The sequence below is a fragment of the Petaurus breviceps genome, unplaced genomic scaffold (assembly GCF_028583685.1).
Source record: "Petaurus breviceps papuanus isolate PSGF00001 unplaced genomic scaffold, PetGlider_PUasm1.0 90654, whole genome shotgun sequence".
NCBI classification, from domain to species: domain Eukaryota; kingdom Metazoa; phylum Chordata; class Mammalia; order Diprotodontia; family Petauridae; genus Petaurus; species Petaurus breviceps.
This window is the reverse complement of record NW_027187301.1, coordinates 4,509,290-4,526,675: the sequence shown is the minus strand read 5'-3', so window position 1 is coordinate 4,526,675 and position 17,386 is coordinate 4,509,290. Positions and strand designations below refer to the sequence as shown.

At 41.2% G+C, this 17,386-nt stretch overlaps 1 protein-coding gene across 1 annotated transcript in view; it reads left to right on the top strand.

The window, feature by feature from the left end:
• Positions 1–17,180, top strand: part of SLC12A8 (solute carrier family 12 member 8) — a 185,417-nt gene extending 168,237 nt beyond the window's left edge. Inside the window, exons 10-13 of the mRNA XM_069064973.1 lie at positions 1,754–1,851; positions 5,098–5,215; positions 8,931–8,991; positions 14,487–17,180. Coding sequence (XP_068921074.1) covers positions 1,754–1,851; positions 5,098–5,215; positions 8,931–8,991; positions 14,487–14,649 — 440 coding nt within the window. The 3' untranslated portion in view covers positions 14,650–17,180. The remainder of the gene's footprint in view (positions 1–1,753; positions 1,852–5,097; positions 5,216–8,930; positions 8,992–14,486) is intronic.
• Positions 17,181–17,386: the final 206 nt, after the last annotated feature.

Here is a 17,386-nt window from a genome sequence, read left to right as displayed (position 1 = left end):
GTTACATCTGGGACCATCTCCAGTCATCCTGATCTATGTCTGGCCACTGGATCCAGATGGCTCTAGAGGAGAGAGTGAGGCTGGTGCCTTTGCACAGTCCTGCTTCTCTTAAATCCAATTCACTTGCAAGTTAAGACATCATCTTCCTGATGTCATTAGTCCTCTCTGAGAGCAAAGGACAAACAACATGGGGACCAGGTACTTGGCCAGAGCCACTTAGTCTAGAGGAAAAAAACAACCAAAAAAAAAAAAAAACTGAAGCAAATTAACAATTAGTTAATTAAAAAATTAAAATATAAATGATAGAGTTGAAAAATATTAGTTGAGCTAAGAAACTTGGTTTCTAGTCCTAGCTCTGCCACTAACTAAAAGACTTTGGACACGGTTAATTTCTTTCTGTGTTATGTGTCTTTGGGGTGTGTGTGTGTGTGACAGAGAGAGAGAGAGAGAGAGAGAGAGAGAGAGAGAGAGAGAGAGAGAGAGAGAGAGAGAGAGAGAGAGAGAGAGAATTTCTTCATTAAGTTACATGAGAATTAGGGTGCCTGGCCAGACTAAAATGAGGTAACAAATACCAGTGAAAAGCATCAGTGCTACAGAGATATCTGTCAATTTATTGACTGCATTGTTGAGGTTGAGGGCTAAAGAATAAAACAACTCCCTTAAATAAGGTTTGTGGTTTTCCATTAACCAGGTTCCCCCTACCTTGAAGACCGTAGATTGATGAGAGTAGAACATTCTAGAATAAGAAATGGGAGAATGGGTGTGGGGAGCAGCTGGGGAGCAGTCACAGGGTGTGCTGTGAGCTTTCCACTGACTTTGAACATCTCTAAATGATTTTAAGGATACTGACATGAATAGGATCATAGTATTGTGATCTGAGAGGAACTTCAGATCTTAATCAACCTCCTTCATCTAACAGAGGAAAAAGCTTATGCCTAGATAAATTAATGTTGAATGAATGCATGGATGAATAAGAACTGGTCTATGCTTTTCTCATTCTTTTCCCATAACAAGGTCATGACAGGCAGTGTGCCCAGTGGATAGAGTCCTGACCTTCAGGTTCAAGCTCTGACTGACACACACTAGCTCTGTGACCATAGGGCCAGTCGCTTAATCTCTTGTGGCCTGGGTAAATCTCTAAGATTATCCATTATGGAGTAGCTATCCATATTCCACACTGGGAACTCCCTACACAGATGAGCTCACAGGTCTCTCCACCAAAAAAGTTGCATAGCTAATAAGGGATACAGCTGTCACAAGAAGCTAGGCCTGTCATTCCAAGTATTTTCCCACTATGTCATACTATTCTTATGTATTTGTCAGTGTCAAGAACACAATTTCCATGGCCCATTCATGTAAAGGGACATTTCTTAGCTCAGTGAGGGAAAAGGGGACTTATGCTTCAGCCCTCTTCCCCCAAGCACCCAAATTAGAATGGTGTTGCTTTTGGAAAGAAGTGTTACAAAGCTTTTAGCACAGAGAAGTAGCCACCATGGGATTATTGAGTGATTTTTGACTGAAAGTTCTAAAGTAGCCTTACTTAACACCTATCCTAAACCTTCAAAGAGATCTAATAAGGACTGGAGAAGGGAGAGAAACTTAGTGGTGCAATATTGTCTGGTGAGAAGAGGAGGTGGGGTAGGCGGTTTGTACTGAACCTGGGAGAAGGGTGGAGGAACTTACTTGTAAAAATAGAAGAGGGCTTGGTAACATAATACAATTGAACTCAGGGTTGGGTTTGTCCTCTCTGCAGATTCTTTCCCAAAGCTCAATTCCCAGGAACAGGATGTCGAGAGGAGACCGATTTCCTTCTACACTCAATTGTGCAATCCATGGGTCTCCCTGTTTGGGGTGAGTAACCGTACCTTGACCTCGGTTGGCTCTGGGGTCCAGATCAGGATGTAAGGGTGGGTGGAGTTCCCTGGGATCCAGGCCTGGATAAAAGGCAGGGGAGCCTCTCCCCCTTTCTCCTCATCATTCTTGTTATTATTAGATCCCAGGAATATAATTTGTCAGACTGTCATATTATAAGTTGGATGAGCCTCAGCAGGGCCATGTTGCAATTTTAATGATATGTCATTTTAATTGAGATTTTACTTTCTAAATGAGTATTTGTTCCAGGAAGCATGCAGAATTTTCCTAAATGCATAAGTTCCCCAGATTTAATTTGTATGGGTGGATGTGCGATAAGTTATGAAACCAACTTAGTCAACATTTCTTGCGGGGGGGGGAGCAGTTTTTTAAAATCCAGTATTAAGTAGTGTTTAGAGAGTCTACCTTGGAGTCAGAGATCTGGGTTCAAGTCCTGCTCTGATACATAAGTCATATTGTGAGCAAGTAAGTCACTTAGCCAATCAGTTCCAGGGAATTCCTTAAGACTGAGTTCCATTTGATCAATAACTTGAAGGAGTTTCCATACTTAGAGTTCCTTACATTGATAAAATCATAAACCAAGACCAAATTTCCAGAAAAAGCTACATTCAAGGTCCTAGCAGGCATCTTTTATTGGGTCAGGTCTGACTTAGTACAGTCTGGGAGATTCAGGATTGGAAGCGGAATAAGACAATCATAGATTATAGAAGGTTTAATAAAAGGGAGTTTGATTAACAGCAGATGGAAGCAAAATCCTACAAAGTTCAGCTTTGATTCAGCTAGAGGAATCTCCCCTCACCTCCACATTTGTTGTGATGGTCCATGGGTAGAAGGATGGATCGACTTCCATGGCACTGGGAAGTCCATCACAACTAGGGAGCTCTGACTACTTGTGCATTGGACTTTTATACTTTGGGGAACCAAGAAGCTACATGAATGATTCAAGCCTTAGTCCTCTCTGTTTGGCATGCAACACCTTTCATAACCTGCCCCCTTCCTACCTTTGCATTCTTCTTACGTCTGACACTCCCACTCTGTGGTACTGGTCTCCTTGCTGTTCCTCAAACAAGACACTCCATCTCCAGACTCTGGGCATGTCCACCAGCTGTGCCTCATCCCTGGGATTCTCTCCTTCTTCATCTCCATCTCGTGACTTCAAGTCCCAGCTAAAATCTCATCTTCTATAAGAAATCTTTCTCAATCTCCCATGATTCTAGGGCCTTTCCTTTGTTAATTATTTCCAATTTATATTGTATACAGCTGTTTTTGTACATGGTTATTTATATGTTGTCTCCCCCATTAGAGTGTAAGTTCCTTGAGGGTAGGGGCTCTCTTTTTCCTTTTGTTGTATCCTGAGCACTTAGCACAGTGCCTAACGCATGGTAGATACTTAATAAGTATTTGACAGACTAATTAAGTATTGAGGATAGTTTCGTTAGGGAAAAACTAACCTATGTGGTGGTGACTTTCCAGTTTTCTTATGTCACAAAAGCGACTTCTTAGCTACATAACAGTGCCTACCTGCCATAGGTTTCAAGCAGATTATCATTATCATTAGGAGAGGGAGGAGGAAGAGAATGCACATAGCTGGGTGGTACAGTGTATAGAGCACTGAGCTTAGAATCAGGAAGACTCATCTTCATGGGTTCAAATCCAGCCTTAGATACTTACTAGCTGTGTGACCCTGGGCAAGTCACTTAACCCTGTTTGTCCAGTTCCTCATCTATAAAACGAGCTGGAGAAGGAAAAGTCAAACCGCTTCAGTATTTTTGCCAAGAAAACCCCAAATGGGGTCAAGAGGAGTTGGATATGACTGAAATGACCCACAACAAGGAGTAGTGGTAGTAGTAACAATATCTAACATTTATATAATATTTTAAAGTATTATATATATTAAAGCAAAATGTTTTATATATGTTCACTCATTTAATCCTCACAACAACCCTATGAGGTAGGTGGGATTATTATCCCACTTTTTCAGATGAGGAAACTGAGGCTGAGAGAGGACAAGCAACTTTGCACAGGGTCACCAAGTCTGAGTGTCTGAGGCAGGATTCAAACTCAGATCTTCCTGACTCTAAGTTTGGCTACCTTAGTAGTAGTTGTTACTTTTCCCAAAGGATCCATAGTTTGTAAAAAAGTGAATAAGGTCTGGATTTTGTCCACAAAGACCTAACTGCCAATTAGTGGGATTATGAAGTATGCAAATCAGTTTAATACACAATTGCATGTGCTGTGGGAATAGGGCAGTAATCTCTCTGGAGCATTTGGGGATGCCTGATTTTAGTCTGTCCACTCTCGGGCTCCCCGAGGGAGAGGTGAGCAGCAGCCTGAGGCTTCCCCAGCAACCATTGGGAGGGCAGCATCTTCAGGCTGCTGCTGCTGCCGCCTGAGAGGTGATGGTGGAGAAAAATGTTACTGATATTTCCTGTAACCAGCTGCCTGCGCTTTCAGCATCACGTTAGCCATTGGCAAAATAATAACTTGGGGTTTCAGTCCTCCCTCTGATGTAATGGCTATATGACCCTGGGCACTGGCATTTAACTTTTTTAGGACCCCAAGACACTCTATCAGACTTTGTTGTATTGGAAAAAGGTGTTTATTCACTGGGAGCTACCCACACTAATTGAAATAATAGAATAAGGCCAAAAAAATTCTTATTGATTATTAGACATTTGAGGTTGGCACATGTTCTTTGCTGCTATGCATTTTTATGTGTCCCATAATTAGGCAGCTAGGTGGTATAGTAGATTGAGCGCTGAGGCCTGGACTGAAGATCTGAGTTCAAATGCAGCCTCAGACACTTAACACAAAAAAAACTAGCCATGTGAACCTTGGGCAAGTCATTTAAACCCAATCATCCTGCCCTCTCCCCTCCAAAAATTAAAGAAAAAAAAAGGTGGTTCATGAACTAGGCTATTAGAGATGTATAGGATTTCTACAGGAAGGAAAGTAGAGAGTTGCTTTAATAAGTGGTTCAGTGTCTTTCACATAATAGACGCTTAATAAATGTTTATTTATTGTTAGTTGAATTGAAATTATTAGCCTAAATGAGGAGTTTGCATTAGGAGGATATTTTATTTTACAAACTTTCACCTCCACCAGCACTATCTAAAGAGCTTTAGAGAATGGGCCATTGCTTAAGACAACAGGACTGAGGCTTCCTTGTCATGTAGGAAACCAGAGGATTATCTGTTCACACTCCCATGTGTTGCTTACTAACAGGCCATCGGGTCCCTCGCCATCATGTTTGTGATCCAGTGGATCTATACTTTGATTGACATAGGGGTTGCTGTCATCCTCTATTTCTACATAGGCCAAGTCAGCCCCGGCCTTCACCCTGGTAAGTAAGTGTAGGCACCCTTTTGCCATTCCTCTTCTGTCAGGGCATCTTACTACAGATCAGGGGTTCTTAACCTGGTATTCGTGAACTCAGTTTTTTAAAAAGGATTTTGATAGCTATTTCGATATATTCGGTTTCCTTTGTAATCCTCTGTGTTTTATTGTATGCATTTAAAAACACTGTTCTGCTAAGGGGTCTACAGGTTTCCCCAGACTGCCAGAGGGGGCTTTGACACAGAAGAGGTTAAGCAGTTCTGCTCTAATTTGGAAGTCCTTCATTAGTAAGGATTTGTGAATAATCAGTACACCCCATACTCATTACTTTATTTAATTGGAACATAGATACAGAAGAGGTCTAGAGTGCAGGAAGCAGCAGGTTGGATTGCCCAGGAATCCATGCACTGGGTGGACAGGTACAAGAAGAGGTGGAATGGGTAGAAGTTTCCAGAAACCAGATAAAGGATCACAAACCATAAAAATCTGCAAGAATAATAAGAACAATATAAGAAAAAAGCAGGGAGGGTGATTAAGAAACAGCCTTGACCACAGGAAGTAAGAACCCCGGGGAGGAATCTGGGCAAGGTATGGGCAGCCACCACCAGAAAAGAGCCTAATTCGGAACTGCTTTGTCTCCCTGCATTCAGGAGCATTCACAGGCTTCCTGTGGAGGCAGGAACCAGCGCCCAGTCTTGGCTACCCTGGGGTTTGCCAAATAGAAATGTTAGTTCTGCTATAGGAAGAGTCGGGAGTGAAGAGATGGTGAGGGGGTGTGAAAAGCAGATTGGTTCCTGCAAGAGGCCAACAGCCCAGATTTCAGCTGAGTCTTTGGATGATAAAGTCACTTGATTCCATGCCAAAAAAAAATGTTCATCCCTTTAACACCCATAGCATGCACATTAGATGTGTGTTGTTGGCCATATGTGTCCCTGACTATAGGCGACTGAGTCAGCAGGGCCCACCTGAGATTGTGCTCAAAGTTATTTGTCTTTTGTGGCTGAGCATTTTTACCTTTAGAAACAAAAAAAGACTTCAGTTTCCAGGTACCAGCTCGAATTTGGACAAAATTCTGCTTTTCTGGATTCCCTTTTAGGTTTCCTTATCTTTAGTATATTTATATTGATTTTTTCTCTTAAACTCTCTAATTGGCAACTGACTTGATTAATTTACCATAGATTACTTGAAAGAGTTAAAAGGTGTTAACTTATTATGCATACTGTGAGCACCCCAGGGGGCATAAAGACAGGTATCTGAGCAGCCCCACACTTGTGGAAAGCCCTTGAGTATAACATATCAGCTCCGGCTGTATCCACCTGTAGCTTCCCCACCTGGAGGCACTCTCACAAACTGGCAGTAGCCTCTTCCTTGTCACATAGGGGGTGAACCCTAGCTGAACCTGTCCCGACTTGCGTTTCACTAGTATTTGCTATGATGAGCTCACCTTGACCCCAAGCTACATCTTAAAGCTCTCACTCACCACTACTGATGATAGATTGTTATATAGAATATATTGTGGAGTGTGTTCTCGACTCAGAAAAGTACTAGGATTTTCTCTGGTACCCAGGAGATGGGCAAGTTGTAGACCTGAGTAGAGGATGTGGGAGCTAGTATGTAACCAGCACATTCCAGAATGGATAGAGGACTCTTCTGAATACTGTTTCACTCACCTACAGTCTTGAGGTCTGGAGAGGGATTCTGGGAATAGGGATATTGGGCCACAATGCAAGGCATACTCCAGAAGTTATCTTTGAAATAATGACTGGCTTTAGATTGAACTGATCCTGTATTATCCAGAACCCTCTGAGAGGAGCAGTAAGTCTTTGACCATGGGATCAATGTTATCTTACCCCAAAGCCAACTGGCCACTTAAAGGAACCTGCCCTCATTAGCACAATACCTAAGGAAACATTTACCAGAAGAAAGACATTAAGAAAGGCCCTTTTCATCAAAACAATGATTCCAAAATTCAAAATGAAGTTAATGGGGCAAAGTACTAGATCTTTTGGATCATAATTATGGTGATACATTATAATTATTTTTAATGAAGTAGTAATGACATTAGTTAAATAATAATATAAAACCTCATTGACTCAGAGGGTTTGTGGAGGGAAGCTAATGAGAAATGGTGAGTCCTCTGATTATAGAGTACTTTTTAATTGACATAAACTTTTAATTATGAACAATAATTCAGTGTCACCAAAGGCATTTTACCTAGGAGTCTTTAGAGAGCCTTCCTTAGCATATAGAGTGGTTTATCATTAGCATAACAATTATTAGAATGTCAGTGGTGCTTCTAATGTTCCAAGAAGCAATTTTTTTCTCAAGTACTTTAAACATCCTGATCCACCCTCAACATCTTCCCCCAACAATCTTCATGTTTATTAGTGTTAACTTAGAGAATCCTATTTTTTAAAAGGTAGTTCAAAGGTAAACTTTAGTCTATTCCCCTTTAAAATGATCATGAATCAATGAAATAATAATTAACAAACGTTTTACTGTATCATAGATTTCTCCTACAGGTTTACTCTGAAGACCTTAACACACAAATAAGGATCTTTTCAGTTATGTATGTTATTGCTAAATTCTGAAATGGATTAATGTCCACTTTAAGCAAAACTACTTGAAAGGGGGCAGCCAGGTGGCTCAGCGAGTAAGAGCATCGGCTCCAGTGTCGGGATGACCTGGATCAAATCTGGGCTCAGGTACTCAGCACCACACCCAGAAATAATAACTGGCCATGTAACCTTGAGCAAGTTACTTAACCCCAATTGCTTTAAAAAAAAATACTTGAAAGGTTCCAAAAATGATACCAGTAAAAGACATATCATCATATTTTAGAGGGCCAACTAACCAAACAGTTAACATTAGTTGAAGTTGGCCAGCTAGCTTTCTGAATGCTAGTCAGCACCTACTAACTTCCTGAACAGATATTGGACATTAGTTGGTTAATATAGATAATGTCAAGGATATCCAAATAATTAATGTTAATGTCAGCCACATTTTAGACTTCAGCTTTAACATGGGAATGAATGAATGAAAGTGTTTATAATCCAGGCATTGTACAAAGCTGGGAGAATGCAAAGATAAAAGTGAGATGCACTTGCCAGTGATTTCCAGGGAATAGAATTATAGTCTGGAGAACCATAGGGATGGTGATTTGATCCATATGGAAGTAGGTTGATATCCCCTTTCTAGAAATAATAGCAGTATTGATTTTATTACCGTGCCCACAGTAGGAGGGGGAAAGGGTGAGTAATGTATATACAAAGAGAAGTTGTTTAATGTGTATACAAATTCTCCCACTGTAACCCCTAAAAGATTGTTTTGTAAAGGACTTAGGAAAATTGTCATTTGTACTTTCCCAGACTTCTTACTTCTCCCCCTACCACACATTCACTTTAAAGTAAGCCTTTAAAGATTTACCCCCTCCACACACACACACACCATTTTTATTTTCCAAAGCAGGTCTGTGATAAACTTTCCTTAATTTGGGGGTCATCACTCTACTGAGTTAAGGCTTACAGGAAAATTTTCAGAAATTTCTTAATTTTTTAAATCCTGAAATCCACTTTTGACACATAGTAGGTGCCTAATAAATACCAGTTGACTAGCTTGTAATAAAGATTAAAATTATATGGGTTGTTTTGATAAATTGGGGAGTTAACATGACCAGGAAGAACTTTTGTCAAAATTATGTTTCCATCTGTCTGACTCCACAGGAGCTGCTACCAGTTTTAGCTTTTTCAGATGGATGAAGTCCCTTCTGATACCTTCATTCAGGTTGGTGCAAAATTTTAGTATTTCTACCATGGGTAGATGACATTCCTGGGATCTGGGATGCAGTGAAATGGACCCCGGTCAATCCTGGCTTGGATGTGAATCAGGATAAGTTAGTGTGACCTTTGAGAGCCTATTGAAGGAATCATGATTTTTTCTCATTCTACTACTTCTAGCCTTCCTTCTTCCATTTTTATTTTATTTTTGCCTTGGCAAACCCAATATACTGCAGTCTACCTAGAGGTTCCCAGTCCAGGAATAGGGATAGAGTCTCTCTCCTTGGAGCTGCCAAACTGACTCATAGAATGTCAGAGTTGGATAAACCTTGTAGGTCAACTAGTCAAGCACCACCATCATTACCACCATCACCACCACCTCCACCACCACCATGCTCACCATGTTGGTGCTAGAATTAATGTGGACAACAGCTTGTCTTTAACCTTACTATATAGTTTAGAACGCCCAAACTCAATTGACTGAACAGCCTCGGCTAGTGTCACCTCTAGGGGCAGTGATTACAAACCTGCTCCACTATGCCCACCTCCCTTCATTTTTACAGAGGAGGAAACCAAGTCCTAGAGAGGTGAGGACGCTAGCCCACAGTCACAGGGTTCTTTTCAGTTGTCAAGAACAAAGTTTTTACAATATACATACATGGCATATGGTAGGAGTTTAACAAACATTTATTGAACTCAGTCCAGTTGCATGTGGGTCTATGCTGACTGATCTATAAAGAGTGACACAGATACACTAACATGCACACACTCAGGTAGACAATCAACCAATCAATAAGTATTTACCAAGCACCTACTATGTGCCAGATGCTATATTAAGTTCTGGGGACATACAGCAAAAAAAAAACAAACCCCCAAAACCCCACAAAAAACATCCTGCCCTCAAAGAGCTTACAGTTTGAAGCAAGGGTTCTTAACCTAGGGTTTATAAACTTAAAAAAATTAATATCCATAATAAAATATAACTGATTTTCTTTGTAATTATTCAGTTATTTTTCAGTTGTGTCTGATTCTTTGTGACCCCATTTGGGATTTTCTTGACAAAGATACTGGAGTGGTTTGCCATTTCCTTCTCCTGATCATTTCACAGATGAGGAAACTGAGGCACATAGGGTTAAGTGACTTGCCCAGGGTCACACAGCTACTAAGTGTGTGAAGCTGGATTTGAACTCAGGAAGATGAGCCTTCTTGACTCTAGGCCCAGCACTCTATCCACTATGCCACTTAGCTGTTCTTTTCTTTGTAATACTATGTATTTTATTCATTTAAAAACATTATTCCAAGTTAGAGTCCAGACACTTTACCCCATTACCAGTGAGGTCTGCGACAAAGAAGAGGTTAAGATCTGCTGGCCTAATGGGAGAGGAAACCTAGTCATCACAAACAAAGCAGGAAACTAAACAATATAGAGAGAGGTGCTTGTGTCATAAAGCCTACAGTAATTATCAAATTACTGGTTAGAGGCAGCTAGGTGGGGCAGTGGATAGAAAGTCTGTAGAGAGCTGGGCCTGGAGTCAGGAAGATCTGAGTTCAAATTTGACTTCAGAAACTTACTAGCTGTGTAGCCCTGGGCAAGTCATTTATCCCTGTTTACCTCAGTTTTCTCTTTTATAAAATGAGTTGGAGAAGAAAATGGCAAACAACTGTAGTATCTTTGCCAAGAAAACCCCAGTCCCTGGTGTCACAAAGAGTCAGACGTGACTGATTGGCTGAACAACAACCAGAACATATTGTCAAAGGTGCCCCCGGGAGGGTAGGCAGGCAGTAAGTACAGCATTGAAGTGACAATCCCTCATTAACCACCGGGTGGGGGGAAGGGTGTCCATTGCCAGACGAGATTGGACAAGAAGGAACCAACATTTTTTTGATTCATTCAGGAAGGCTCATGGGGAGGTAAGCTTTCAGGAGAATTCTATATTCTTTTTATTCTTCCTTACTTTCCAGAAGGCAAGGTACCACAGTCCCCTTTTCATAACATTGGAGCTCCAACTAACAATTCCTACTCCCTTTCCTTGTCATCAGTGGCAAGCCAAGGTTGCAGGCTTAGGCACACCTAAGCAAAGCCTGACCGGATGTTTTTGCAGATTGGGTCAAATTGGGATTGCCCAGCCCTATAACTTGGAAGCTTGGATGTTAAAGAGAAAGTAAGAGACTGTGGCCAGTGTGAAGAGAGGGATAGAACTGGGGATGGGGAGAAAAGACGGACAGATGTATAACAATAAATAGCTATTTTGCCTGTTTGAAAGTAGAAGAATTTAGGGTTTCTTCCCATCCAAAACACAGTGTTAGGGTCTGCAGAACATGGGATTCCAACATAACATGACTCCCACAGACCATCTTCCATGTCTTGGCTAGTTCTGAAGGAGATTGCATTGGATGCAATACAAGTGTATTGTGGGTAGATGGTATCTATAAGTTCCAAAGCCAGAAATGGGGGTGGTGTGAGGGAGGGGTGGGGAGAGTGTCTGACTTTATCTGATTTCCTGGAATCTCTTTAGTCACTTGTAATTATAAAACTAAGGCTTAACTTCTCTCCCTTTCATTCGAGCTTCCTTAACCTAACATCTATCTCCCTTGTAATGATCCAGAAAAGCACAATTTTGAGATTATTTTTAGAAATGACCACTGCTTGTGGTTGAAATAGGACTCAGTATAAAGACCAAGGACCTTCTATTCCAGGTGTATTCTGAAATGGTGACCCTAACCATGTCCACACTAATCTACTAGCTTTTCAGCAACTAGCCTAGAAATGCTGTGTGTGTGTGTGTGTGTGTGTGTGTGTGTGTGTGTGTGTGTGTGTATACAGGGAGGATAGAGGGCAAAAAGGAGGTCTGCTATAGCTCTGATGATCACATATCTGTGTTCTCTAGTTCAACCAAAGCACTGGTAGCTTTCAAACTTCCTCCAGGCAAAGCAACCCTTAGTCTCAGAGTCACAGACCCTCCTTCCAGTGGCTTCAGGAAGTGGAATTGGATAGAGGCCACTTGTCTCTGGGAACCTTGTGGTTCTCATAAGGAGCTGGTAGTCAGGGTCACAACCCTTGTCTTGGGAAACACCGTTAGAGGCAAGGAAAGCTATCCTGTGTTCTTAAGAGCTGTGCAAATGAGATTTCTTAACCTATTTTTAAACTAGTAAAGTGCATTAATTGTGTGTGTATAACCTCTGTATATAAGTTCTGACCTTTGTTATCAGTTCATACATTTACTTGTGCAGAACCAATACTTGTAAGAAAGAGGTTTATTCATCCTCAAGGTTCCCTGCACCTGCAGTTTACATAGATTCGCAATAGGTAGTGATGGTGCTTCAGACACAAAGAACTACAAGGGGCATGTACTTGCCTGAGAGTCATTTGACAGTTTCTTTTCAGGTGCCATGGATCTAGAACCACAGATTTGCTATATGGTTTTATCAGTCACATAACTACTTGTTGGAACAGTATACCTCAAAAAACATTAAGCAGTGAAGTGGAGAATTCTCATAGAACAAGCTTTGGAAGGAAGGAAGGAAACGAGCATTTATTTATTAAGTGCCTTCTAGAGGCAGCTAGGTGGCCCAGTGGACAGAGCACTGGGTGTGGAGTCAAATCCAACCTCAGACACTTACTAGCTGTGTGACCCTGGGCAAGTCACTTATCCTCTGTTCGCCTTAATCCACTGGTGAAGGAAATGGCAAACCACTCTAGTGTCTTTGCCAAGAGAACCCCATGCCCAGTACTGGCATGCTATGGTCTGCTGTGGATCACAAGGAGTCAGAAATGACTGAGCAACAATGACAAAGTGCCAAGCACTGTGCTAAGAGTTTCAGAAATATTATCTCCTTTGATCTTCACAACAACCCTTGTGGGGGGGGGGGGAGCAGTAAGGGGCTAAGTGCTATTCTTCGAATTTTACAGTTGAGGAAAGTGAAGCAGAAAGAGGTTGACTTAGCCAGGGCTGATCACAGAGCTACTAAGGCTGGATTTGAATTCAGGTCTTCCTGACTCCAGACTCAGCATCATCTACTGGCCACACATGCCTAAGGTACAATCTTATACAAGGGTGGGGAACCTGCACCCTTGAGGCCACATGTGGCCTTCCAGGTCCTTGAGTGCGGCCTTTTGACTGAGTCCAAGATTTACAGAACAAGTCCTTTTATTAAGGGGATTTGTTCTGTGAAGCTTGGATTTGGTCACAGGGCCCTACTTAAGGACCTAGAGGGCCACATGTGGCCTTGAAGCCACAGGCTCCCTGCCCCATGATCTAATATCTTTCTTTTTTTTTTCTTTTTTTTTTTTTTAAAGCAATCAGGGTTAAGTAACTTGCTCAAGGTTATGGCCAGGTGTTTCTGGGTGGGTGCTAAGTGTCTGAGCCCGGATTCGATCCCCAGGTTATCCCAACAAACATCTTTCTAACTAATTCTTTAACTCTATCAGTTTATCCTAACCCTAATCTATGGATAAGTCTGTAGACTTGCATTAAAATGGTCTCTATGAGACAGAAATTCTGAATGTTTTATAGTCAAATAACTAGAACATCTTGGTGTCAGAAGCCCCTTTACCTTCTCATTCATCTTGTAACTATTTGTTTCTTTGTTGATTTATCCAACAAGCAGTGGCTGAATACAATGCCTTTCATTTCTACAGCTTACAAAGCACTTATTTCATCTTTACTTTGGTTCTCATAAGGCAACCTCACTTGATTCTCAGCCTCATAAGGCAGGTAGACAGAGGGGGAATCAGTCCTATCCCCATTTTACAGATGGGCAAATGTGGGCTCTCAGAGTTGAAGTGGTTTGCCCAGATGACAACCAGTAAGAGACAAAGCTGGGATCAGTGTCCTGGACTTCTGACTCTTGGTCCAATATCCACTCTCTCCACTGGGTCACCCTGCCTCCCACAGGGTTCCACTGAGGACATTTCCTGTGTCTTTTCTCTTGCATGCTAATCAAAGGGCAAGCACGAATTTTTCTGGCCTCTGTTCTTTTCTTACATGTGTCAAAGGACAAAGAGAAAGAAACGATGATGTAAAGGCCTCTGTCTGGGTTCTCTCTAATCAAAAGGATACAGTTTTCCTTCTTTTTTCTTTTGAGCAAAAGGCAAATAGCTCTACTCTCTGTTCTTTCCTGCCGGGAGCTGCCACATGGGCGGAACCTGATTTTTCCATACAATAGCACCCCTTTTAATATTGTGCTAGGAATACCTAGAGATGACAGGCGGTTTTAGATACAGAGTTCCAAGCTATGATCTCAGAAACAGCCCAAATCTATGAGCTTACCAGAACATTTTAAACAAAGTTTTTAAAACGAGCTTTTGTGACAGCTGGCTTTTTTTTTTTTTTCTGTAAATGACTCCCCCGGCCAGTATGGAAACCACTTTCTCCCTTGGCAGTTTTGGCAAGCCTCCCAGCGTAGAAACAGCACCTGTGTCTTTAGGTGACTGAGTCTGGCCAGTATTTCTCTGATATTTTCCCTGACTGATTGTGTGCTTCTATGGTTTTCTCACTGAAGGAGACTGCAATCCCCTCAGGAGCAGATCATTTTGACACCATCGCTGGCCAGGGTTGACATGGAGATGACTCAGCTCACCAAGGAGAATGCTGACTTTGCCTCTCGGGACCGGTACCACCATTCCTCGCTTGTAAGCAGGGAAGAACTGATAAATCAGTTCTAGGAACTACCAGGGACAGAAACCTTCATTTCCAGGAAACTACCCAATGGGAGTAGTGGACCTACGCCCTAAAACCATGGTGGGACTGGCCCCATTCAATGTGAAACGCTCCCCAGCTTCCCCATTGATAAGAACATGGACAGCTGTAGGAACAATAGAAAAAATCTGGATTCTGGAGAGCTGCCAGCCAAGTGGAACCCCAGACATGACCCCAGCTCTAAGAAGATGGTATATCCAGAGGCCGTAGGCAATCTTCTGTTTTCTGGGGGTTTTAAAATGAATGCCTTTTAAATTAAAGAGCTTAAAGACCAGGAATTATCTTATGGTTTCTACAATCTTGAAAACATTTGTGTCTCTGGCCTTCAGGATCTTGGCAGATGTTTTGTGGAGCGAATGACGGAGCCAGGATCAGGTTGAATTCTGCTGGGAGCTTGGGAATGTAATTGGCCTACTGAAGGCAGACCAGTCTTCCAGCTTTAGGGATGAGGGTGGAGGGATGAAGGAAGGAAGGAGGGATGGCCTATAACCATGGCTTCTACAGGTCTAATATGGCTCTGGACACAGCATTAATTAATTAATTAATTATGTTTCCATTTCAGAAGTAATGTATTCCAACATAAATTCTATAGTAATAATAATTAATATTTACCTTTACATAGCACCTTATAGTTTACAAAGAATTTTCATGTGTATTATTTTATCATCTCTACTCCTCAACAACATTTTGATACAGCATAGTACTGTAATGGAAAGAGCATTGACTTTGCCAAAAATCAAAGGACCTGGGTTCAAATCCTACCTGATGAATACTGTGTGACATCGGACAAGTCACTCCACTTCCATGGGTCTTAATTTCATCAACTATAAAACGAGAGGACTGACTAGATAGCCTCTGAGATTGCTTCCAACTCCAGATCTGTGCTCCTCTGAGGAATGTATATGTGGTCATCTCTTAAAACTTTCCTATTGCAAATATAATTTTCTGTTCCCTGGGTGGCAGTTGTCAGGGGTTGCTTTGCCTCCTTAGATGAGAACAGTTTGGGGAAAGTAGTTGGGTTCTCACTACAGCCAGGTACTTGTTGACAGAAATAACAGGCTGACTGCCCTGGCTGAGGAAGATGCTTCCAGATCTAATGGTCGATGATCCAGTGATCTATGGGGAATGTTTTGTTAAATTCTGCAGAAGGGAAATACCAAGAATCCTGACATATTTGGAGGCCACTCAGACCAAGGGCTGGCAGACTCCTGAATTCAGAAAATCATCAGCAGAAGTGCCAAGTGTCTAGGCTACTTACATATACAGAGACATAGACAAACGTATGCGTGTAATATAAATTTTGGACAATATATATCTATTTTATATATGATAGAAATGTCATATGATAGAGTAGGATATATATCTTATATATGACAGATATCTTATATGTATAATAGATATGTTATATACAATAGATCTGATAGGTATATAAGAAATATCTTCCTGACATGTATATTTTATATGTATATATATATATGAGTATATGTATATTTATGTATGCATGCATGTATGTATTATATTCTAGATTCTTGGCACTTCTGCTGCTAATTGTCTGAATCTAGGAATCCGATTGCCCTTAGTCCAGGTGGATTCTGAACATTTATTGAGCCACTGCTATACATAGAGGATTATAAATATTAATTGGAGGAAACACACAGAATTTAAAAAATAAAACACAGTCCTGTCCCTTAGGACCTTTTAATCAGCCTAAGAAGACACCAGTGGAAAACCTTGGAGTCGGGAAGCCCTGGGTTCAAATTCTGCCTCTGACATGTATGTGTGACCTTAGGCAAGGAACTTACTTAATCTCTCAATGTTCCCAATAAGTACAAGAAAGTAAATTCCAGATGAATTGCTGTTATACACAGTAGGATCATGATACCACAGGGCTCATCTAGCACAACCCCATGCTTTTTGTGGATGTGTAAATTAAGATCCAGAAAGACCATGGCTCGCCCAGCAGTGTACAACTAATGAATTACAGAGCTTTGAAATTTGAACACAGGTCTTCTACCAATGGTCTTTCCATTATACTTCATAGGAAAGGAGATTGTCCTCTACACTGATAAAATTGTAGTATTGATCTCCCCTCCTCCAAAAAAATAAAAATAAAAACCCAGCTCTACCTAGAAAAATACCACACAAGCATGCACACATAATTACTCAAAAATAGTTGACAATACAATAAATATGAACAAGTTAAAAATTATATAGCACAAATTGAGCTTTTAAATCCTGAGGGGACACATCAAAAGAGTGAACAGAGTGAAGTAAGCTAATCCAGACTTTTTGAAAACGTTTGTTTTAAAGGTAAAAATTTAGTGGTGATAATTTGTCAATTTTTATGAATATCAATTTATTGATATCTATCAACACATCTCTCCTTTCCCTCCTCCTCCTTCTCTTCCTCCTCCTTTTCTTTTTTCCATTTCTCTCTCACTCTGTTAGAATTTCTCAGTGAGAATATATAACATAACAGAACATGACATAATCCTCCCTTTTATGGGGGAGGGGCAGTCTATACTATAATACTATCAGTATAGAGGAAACCTCTCTCCCAGCATGAAGTAGTGGCAAGACCACTGGCCGAGTACTTGGGTCAAATCCTAGCTCTGTCACTCTTTAGCTGTGTATTGTGGGATGAGTCACAGTCTTACTTGCCCACAGTCCTAGGCAAACGCAGGTAAACAAAACAAAGTGATG